The 9,383-nt window shown below is 39.5% G+C and overlaps 1 protein-coding gene across 1 annotated transcript; it reads right to left on the bottom strand.

Annotated features, from left to right (window-relative positions):
• Positions 1-142: 142 nt before the first annotated feature.
• On the bottom strand, positions 143-8,833 carry LOC146313377 (putative C-mannosyltransferase DPY19L4). Its single transcript, XM_084739436.1, has 19 exons — positions 8,456-8,833; positions 8,125-8,286; positions 7,246-7,370; positions 7,049-7,139; positions 6,832-6,953; positions 6,437-6,582; positions 6,028-6,151; positions 5,798-5,932; positions 4,922-5,053; positions 4,594-4,695; positions 4,403-4,476; positions 3,459-3,617; positions 3,160-3,279; positions 2,934-3,054; positions 1,758-1,814; positions 1,570-1,652; positions 1,358-1,490; positions 933-1,091; positions 143-610 (listed from the first exon to the last, which is right to left on the bottom strand). The coding sequence occupies exons 1-19, from the start codon at positions 8,544-8,546 to the stop codon at positions 446-448; spliced, it is 2,301 nt and encodes a 766-aa protein (XP_084595562.1). The 5' UTR covers positions 8,547-8,833; the 3' UTR covers positions 143-445.
• Positions 8,834-9,383: the final 550 nt, after the last annotated feature.

Below are 9,383 nucleotides of genomic sequence, written 5' to 3'. Positions count from 1 at the left end.
TTTGGTCAAAAATATCATGATACAGTATTTGATTTTGTCCATATCTTCCAGCCCTACTGTTAGCACATTTAAAGATATGACCATTGTTTGTTGTGTCAAAACAAATCTCAGCTGGTGTCGGTAGAAAGTGAACACAAAGACGTCATGTTTCAACCTCTCCCTTCATTAAATGCATCACAGGTACAGTAACGGTAACGCATGGCTTATAAAACTACAGTACAGTGATCAATATGGCATATTTCAGCTTCAGCAGGGTCCTTTTGAGTTAATCAAACACGTACACGGTGCTCAGTTGATCCCAGCTGGTTTCAATTTGCATCTACTCCGGTGATTCAGACATTTCTCTTGAGCGCACGTTGCAGCAGCACGTCGCAGTCCTCTGTTACGATGTGGATACGATGTCAGACGCTGGAGTAAAGTCTCAGCAGGGAGGCGGAAGCTGCTGTCAGTACTGGAAAGAGATGACAGAGTTCACTTTGTAGACGTGGTACGAGCGGTTCCAGAAGACTCGAGTGAAGTAGTTCGTGTACGGTGAGTAGTTCAGCTTTATTTCCTGGCAGAATCTCCCGTGCTTGGAGAAGGAGTACATCTCTCCTTTGTCATAGACAACCTGAGGGGAACAGGAGGACATGGAAAGATTATTAAGATAACTTTTTCTTTCTTAAAAACTCATCATAATTAAAGTTTTTAAGAGAGAAGCTGCCTTGTAGTTCTTTCAAAGGATAGTCAGTACACAGGCTTCATTTACAGTCCTCAGTGTAATAACCTACATGTAACAGCAAATAAGCAAATTTCCCAAAAGCCACCATGGTATTTATTTCACTTGAGCTTAAAAATCATGATGTTCACCTCATGGTAACAACAGGCACCATTTAAAAACACACAATACGAGACGTACAGATGGGAATCTGCAGCTTGTGGTCAAAACTCACATGTCCGTTGGAGATGTCGAGCAGGTCTTTGATCCTGCAGCCTTTATTAAGACTGAGCTCGTTACAAATCGACTCCTCAACGATCACGTAGTTTGTCTTTTGAGAGGTCAGAATCTTATAGATGTCCTCTGCAGATCTCATGGCATACACCTGGTACGTCTACAGGGAGAGAGAAAAAAACTGGATTAATTTTTAAAAACTGATTGCAAGTTCAGCTCAGTAACCATGATTCAATCCAGATGCATCACATGCAATTGTACACTGCCACTTTTAAAGGCTCATTACAACATAAATTATTACGACAATACATTTTAAAGGAAATGTATATCGATTAAAACCCAAACACTTGATCTTTTAGCTTCTGTACTAAGTTGCCTGTTTCATGTACTACTTTTCCTTTCAAGAGAATTTTTCATCTCACTCACATCTTCAGTCCTCCTCAGCAGGTTGATGTCTGAGTAAAGAGGTAAACTGGTCACAGCTGAACCTGAACACAACTTCACCGTTCCCAACAGCTGAGGGCTGCCTGCGAAGACAGCTGCCACCGGAGCCTGAGACCTGGAAGACAGCAAGACGACGTTAGATAACACAAAGCACACTTTATATACAAAAAATACAGAACGATCCGACGACCCACCTGATCCAGCTGATCAGCTCAACTGTATCTGGGTCGTAGAACTCCGGCAGATCTGACAACTCTGCTAAGACACGAGGACAGTACTGCAAGACAGAAGAGAAGTGCAGGAAGATTTTAAGTGCTTTTAAATCGTCTGATGTAAAGAGCTTCAAAAGATGAAGAGCTAAAATAAAAAAAAAAAATCTCACCTCTCTCCATAAACTAAAACCAATGATGGTCGGAACCGCTGTGCTCAGGATCAGTGACTGCAGAGTAAAAATAACAGTTAAACACTTTAAAGGTATAATCTGCAACCTTTTCCTAAAAAAAAAAAAAAAAAAAAAAAAAAAAAAAACTCCTCTGCCCTCTGCTTCATATCCTGGGAACGGGACTCAATAATCTACTATCTTTCTTGGTACATTTATAAACAGCTAAGACAAATCCTACAGATTCCTTCTTTTCCTTTTCCTCCTTTTCTATTTTGATAATCGATTAATGGTTAAAAGTAATTTTTCATGCAAAAATGGCAGTGAATGCTGTTTTCAGACTCTCAAATATGGAGATTCTTCACCTTTCTTCCTTTATTATCATATTAAACTGAATATCTCTGGGTTTTTGGAAGGACAAAAGAAACCAACGTGGACTTTGAGAAACTGGGGTGGACATTTTTCACCATTTTCTGACATTTTATAGACTTTGCAGTCCTCAATTAAACGTGACAATTATTTTTAGTCTTTGTTGTTATTTGATAACTAGGGCTGCAGCTAAATTATTATCATAGTTGATTGATCTGTCAATTAATTCTTGATAAATCATTTAGTTCAGTGTTCCCCAACCCTGGTCCTCAGGGCCCACTGTCCTGCATGTTTTAGACGTTTACCTGCTCCAACACACCTGATTCACATGATCAGCTCGTTATCAAGCCTCTGCAGAAGGCTGACAACAGCCTGATCATTTGAATCAGGTGTGTTGGAGCAGGGAAACATCTAAAACATGCAGGACAGTGGGCCCTGAGGACCAGGGTTGGGAAACAGTGATTTAGTTGACTGGTCTATAAAATGGCAAAAAAAAAAAGGTCAAGTTTGGGCAAGTAGAGGCTTTGGGACAATTTGCCTGAGAAAATCAGGATGACTGAGTCACTGATGTCCTTTAATGAACCTTCGTAAAACATACATTTGTAAGTATTACTTTGTAGGTAAGAACATAATGTAGCAAGTTAGATATTATTCTAATCCCACCACTTTTAAGTGAATTATGAGAAAAAGGAGAACATGTTTGTATTTTTATCAAGTCAATATGTATGTGGGGGTTATGCACTTTTTTATGACTGACAGAGCACAATGTTTACTGTTAACAGTTTAATATCAGATATAGAGGCCACTGACCAGTACTACAGGGTGGATGGACTTCAGTTTGAGCCACTTAAATACAGTCATCCAGAGGTCTGGAGAACAAACACCAAACGCTGTAAACATGCAGACGTACGGGGTCCATAAATATTTCATCCTGCATGAAATAAAGAACAGCATCAGCGTTAAAACTGAAGATCAATGAACAATAAAACAAGACATCCAAACTGTAACACTAACTCTTTTATTCTGATGAATGTACCCGTCAAACAGCAGAGCCAGGCCTCCGAAGAGCAACGTGTGAAAAACATGATAGATGACCTCTGGCTGCTCTCCTATTCGTCCATCTTCAAGTGTGAGGTTGGTTTTCATTGGCTGACCGCTGTAGAAAAGGAAAAACACGTCATGATGTCAAACCTTCAGCCACAAGTGGACCCATGATAAATGTTTACAGCAGAACTTCAAATTAAATCAAAGGTCCAGTTTTGAACAGTTCAAATATAATTTTAGAAAGCCACCAGAGAGAAAAGTCATCCACTGTGTGCAGCACAATCCTCTGACCTGAGTCTTCTGTAGATGGTCTGCAGGGTGGACAGCAGGCAGACTGTGAGCACCAGGAAGTAGAAGGGAAGGACTGAGGCCTGCGTCAGACGGAGAAACAAGTCCTGACCAGGCGTCTGGAAACTCTCTTGGCACAGGAGGAAGTTGGTGACAAAGTCACTAACAGACAAAAAGAAAAGATTAGATTAGATTATACAGACAGAAAATAGCTTACGCTCCATTTACACCTGTTATTAAAATGGGATCCGTATCTGGATTGATTATCAGGATAATAAATAATCTGATCTCGCCTTTGGATTTACACCTTGTAATTTTGATGTGTTCTTGTTCTTGTGAGTGATCTGAGGTGGTGTAAAGTTTGCAAAAGCATGCAGTTCCAAATGTGATAAATATTTGGTGCTGGGCGGAGGTACATATCAAGAAAAAAAGGGTCTGCATGGTTACATTTCTTTTTCTTTTGCATTGACGGCTCTGCTATTGTATGACTATCAGGTTTTGATTTGTAAAGATCAACAGATCATTGGTTTTATTTTCTGTCATTTCAAACTCTTCAACGTCTCTCTCTCTATATATATTTATTTGATCTCGTGATCCATGCAGACCTTCCTCCCACAGGTCGGCATGCATGTGTGTATGTCTCCATGAAGAGTAGTAATGAAAAGACAAGACAGATGGATGCTATTATATTCTGAGGCGCAACACTGTGGGACACTGTGGGGAGGCTTCTCATCACAGAAATAGATCCTAAGATTGTGATGCAGGCATGGAGAGAAAAAAAATACTGGAAGAACTGCTGATTCTGGATTTGATTTCAATTAATGAAACTGTAATGAACCAACATGGGAACATTATCTAGTGTTAATTATCTTATTATCTGTCTTGTTAAGAGCAGTTGAGCAGCACACACTTCACGCCAAACGTTTAATGCAATCGCTGTAACTCACGTTGTCGTGTTGAGCCCAAATTTTACTTCAAGGAATTTCAGTATGAAGTCACTTTCACTCACAGGTATCAGCTTCTGCAGAAGAAAAGCAGGGGTGATTAACAAACAACGTAATATCTACAAATAAAGGCTCTTTAATGTGTGAACAAATTGGTCAATGGAGACGGATGATTCACGGTCGCGTGGGTTTACCTTGACCAAATAACTGAAGGTGATCCCTGTGGTGAAGACGAGGTGGAAATGTAGAAAGAGCTTCATTACTCTGGCCACAAGAGGTCCCATCTTCATCTTTTGCTGCAACAGAAATACAGAAAAAACATTGAGATTGTTCTGTTCCACACTGAAGCCCTGGGAAATCTAAAATAATCAAACTTTTAATGATAAAATAAAGAAAAAAATATAAAAAAAACCCCAGACATCTTAGAGTTTTTTCCTTCACAATATAGTCAAATTATTCATCAGTTCATCAAAACAAATTCCTGTACTGTAATGTAATATGTAATCTGATTGCTAACTCTACCTGGAAGTACCTCGCGAGCACTGAGCCAATCAGGAGGCTGAGCAGAGGCGAGCTGAGCAGGGTCGGGTTCTGAAACTGGAACAGGTAGGCCAGGAACAAGGAGCTGAGGTACACCTTGTGAATGTCGGCCATCTTAACATCCCAGATGGAGGGACGATGGCGAGAAAGGGAGACAGCGAGAGAGACGAGAAAGAAAGGAAAAGGTCTTTCAGGACCAGGAGATGCAGAACAAATACTGCGCACACTGTGGAAACACACAGCTGTTCATGAGGAATATTTAGTCTATTAAAACAAAAAAACAAAAAAATACAAACAGTTATTACATTTTAGGTTAAGTAATACCTGGCCAAAACTTTATGTTTAATTCAAGTTTAATGGTTCAAAATTCCAAAAACTTGTGGCTCTTATCTAGCTCAGCTTTTTTTTATTACAAAACTACACCAGCTAATTTCATTCATCAGTTCAGTGGTTAAAGGAAAAGTCAGACAAAATGAATCTGGCTCAAAACTCAAAAATCTAAAGAATTAAGCTGCCTTGATATTTTGAATTTTCTCAACTTTTTTGTTTTTACAGTATAGGACATTTTAGCCTGCTTCATAAATGAGACAAAATATTTATAGTATTCAGGCAGAATTAATAGGCTCTCATTTTTTCTTCTCATCAGTTAATTATTACACACATTTTAAATGCTTTATAAAAGCTGTACTACAGATGGAAATCTCAGATTTTGCATTTTTTTCCCACAGTCTTTTATTTATTTGGTGACCTAAATAAAATCTCCCGTGGCCCACCTGTGGATTTCAATCCAGTCTTTGGGTTCTAGAGGGTTAAATGTTCAACATACTGTACTCCTTTATCAAGCGCAGACTGTGTTACCTTACGTGGTGGCACCAGGTCAAAAGAATCAAGCAAGAAGAGACAGAGGCCTTGGATGAAGAGCACATAGTGGCTGTGTTCCCACACCAGGAGGAAGGTGAAGGTGGTGGCACTCATGGTGAGATAACAAAACATCTGCAGAGAGATACGGTTCATCAGGGTGTGTAAATGCAGTGTTCCACCTACAGTAACCTGGACACAGTGAGAGGATCATTTAAAAATCAGCTCACCTCAGTGGCAGAACTGATGTTATTACTCAGGAATCCAGTCAAAGCTGCAACCTGACAAGAGAAGTAAGGCAGAGCCCAGTTGTCCCGCAGAGGAATGGCATGGTCCACTTTGGTTGTGTCTGGTCTGAGGAAGAAATGACCCACAGAGGAGTTTGAGTAATTAGTTCAGCACCGACATTTTTATTTGTCTTTATAGCAGCTGAAGTGTCACATTTCAAGTCTGTTTTAAGGCTTTTGTTATCAGAAAGTAGGAGCAACAGGGAGAAAAAATGAAAAGAAAGGACGTGAGCTCAAACTCACAAGAGGAAAGTAACTTTACCATGTTGATTGACTTTGATAGGAGGAAGAAACATGATGACAAAAACCTCACACTGAAGTATGAGGAACAGGGTGGCAGGTTTCCTCTCACCTGTTGATCACATACCAGACCACAGCCAACATGCCAGCCACCCAGGTCCCGCTCATCACCCAGCTACACACAAACAGGGCAGTGACGTAGACCGCCTGGAGCCCGAAAACTGCTCCGATGTAGAAGTAGATCGGCTCCACGAAATCCTGAAGACGAGAGAAGGCCAAACATCAGGGTTTTATCACAGCCGGGGGCCAAATTATATGAGAATAAAAAGCTGTGACAACTTATTGTTACAACTTGACTTTATCAAACTGTCCATCAGGTGACTTTGCAATTAATTATTATTATATTTAATGATCTTTTCATGTGTTTTCTTTTTATTGTTACCTGTCAAATGTCAGTGGTTTGCTGCTTTGTGTTTTACACACAAAACTTGTGTCTGTTGCCCTCACCTGGCTGCTTGTGACTCTGTATATGAAGCTTGTGATGAGCTCTGGATACAGAGACAAACGCTCCACGATGTTGATGGTCTGACCTGAAACAGTCTTGTTGTCTACCGTCAGCTCATAAAACCCTGCAACACAGAAACCAAACAACATTTGTTACTTAATTAGCATCCATTTTGGTGTTGTGTTTATTTTAAATGAGAAGAAGAAAGGGCACACATACCTCTTTCAAATGATGGTGCTGTCAGCATTTGTTTGTAGTAATAATAATAGAGCCCGCTGCCTTCTTGGAAGGTGATTTCACGCTCCAGCTCCTGGGACACATTAAAATGACTTTTGTAATCAATATGATACAGGCCTAGCAGTGCTGTGGGAAAATAATGGAAGCTGCTCATTAAAAAAAAAAAAAAGGTTACCCACCTGTCTAGTTGAAAACCAGAACTTCCTGTCATGATATGTAGACAGATAGACGGCATAAAGCATGCCACAGGCAACAGCTGCCAGACATCCGAAGAACACCCTCACCAGGCGCTGCAAAAAACCAGCTGAGGAGCAGAAAAATTACAGTCAACATCACTTTTCAGAACAACAGTTATAAGTCGTAATAAGTGTGTAAAACTCTGATGTCAGCTTCTCCGATGTGAATGTTTTCTGGATACTTAAGTCCTCTAACTGAATATATGTGGGGTGTGAATAGGGCTGCAAAATTAACCATAAATAATCAAATACTGCAAAAGAAAAATCCACAGAAATCACATCTGCCATTTTTTGATAAAGCGTTACAATTAAATACTGTCATGCTGCAGAGATGCTTTGGTCTACAAATCTGGTTCTCCAGATGTAAGAAAATGTTTTCAAATGTTGCATCTTCAAAATTTTAGTATTTTTTCTGTGAAAATGAAAATCGCGAGGCAAAAATGATCATTCCCACTAATCCTACTACATTTTGCAGTGTAAGTCAAAATAACTGCAATATGACTTTTTATTTCCCATATCGTACTGCCCTAGTTGTGAACAAAACAAGATATTTGCGGACATCGCCTTGAGCTTTGGGAAACATTTTACACCATTTTCTAGACCAAACAACTCATCAACAGAAAATGATTGACAGATTAATCTATAATAAAAATTAACTGTTAGTCTGGTAAGTTCACAAAATTACATCTGTTATACAGCCTTTGAAACCAGGAAAAGACATTGTGATATCCACAATCTAAGACAATATCTAATCTCAAATCACGATATCGATAGAATATCAATATATTGCCCAGGTCTTGTATATGTAGCACATAAACTTACATGCAGAAGGCGTCTTGGTTCTTTTGTCAGATGCCTCTTCCTGTTTATGATGAGGATCTTCCTCTTTAACTTCACCCTCATCTTTCTGCTGCTTGTCATCTCCTCCACCACAGGACTCACTCCCATCATCCTCCTCTGAGTTCACCGCTGGCCCGTTAATATCTGTCAGTGTGTTAAAACAGACACACATCAGTTTAACAGCAATCCTTACAAGCACCCAGGTCAGACATGGTGCTGTTCCTCTGGAAAAGTTAGCAGAAGTTACCAGATGTTTCTGAACAGGAAGCTAACTGCTGTTCAGTTAGCAAACTGCTAAGTTAGCTAAACTTACGTGTCGGGCATTCCTCTGGCTCATTTTGGCGCTCGTCCTCTTCTTTATCGTCCTCCAGAGTATCTGTTTTCCGACATCTTAACTCGGTCATGACGAGATCAAATTAATCCGAGAGGAGTTGTCTGATGTGTTGAGACAGCAGCATGCTAGCTAACAGTTAGCTAACACAAGAGCCCTTAAATCAACAGCAGACTCTGCGGTAAACTGAGCAGGTGACGAGCTGAGCTTCGAGCTTCTCTTTCTACATCAACTTTTCATGGATGAAGTTGCAGAGCAGCGGTCACACAGCTGAACTGTTAATGATTTTGAATGTGTGGAGGACTGAACTGAGCTCTGCTGCTGGGCTCAGACCACCGGAAGCAAGCCGGAAGTTACGGGTGGATTCAGAGAGCAGCGAAGAAGAATGACGAGTTTTTGATGTGTATCTATATGTGTCCTTTACGAGTTCCTGTATGTATGTAAATTTTGATCGCAAAATAAATAAATAAAAAAAATATAAATGATGCCAAAAGATAAATAAATTAAAAAATAAGAGGAGGAGTGACGACCCAACCAAACTTCACTGTAAATTCATTTTATTTAAGAAAGAAAAACCAATTCAGTAACTCAGTGGTAAAAAAAAAAAAAAAAAAAAAAAAAATCAAAATACAAACACAATTAAATGAAATTTAATCTTTAAATTGCAATAAAATAATTAAACCCACCCAGCTGTAATTGATACTTATTTCTTGCCCTTTATTTGAAACATTATATTGTATTTATCTGCAGGGAATAACTGAAATAACTAGTTAAACTTTAAAAGAAATACACCATTAATTTAACTGATTTATGCTTTCAGTCTAGAGGGGCTGCTGTAAGTTTTGCAAGTCACTAGATGTCACTGTGCTGCTGTGTTTGAAGCTCCAAAGCTTCATTAACCTTCCCCTAT

The sequence above is a fragment of the Lutjanus erythropterus genome, chromosome 16 (assembly GCF_056507025.1).
Source record: "Lutjanus erythropterus isolate fLutEry1 chromosome 16, fLutEry1.hap2, whole genome shotgun sequence".
NCBI classification, from domain to species: Eukaryota; Metazoa; Chordata; class Actinopteri; order Lutjaniformes; family Lutjanidae; genus Lutjanus; species Lutjanus erythropterus.
The sequence above is the reverse complement of the archived record's forward strand: the minus strand, read 5'-3'. Positions and strand labels throughout refer to the sequence as shown.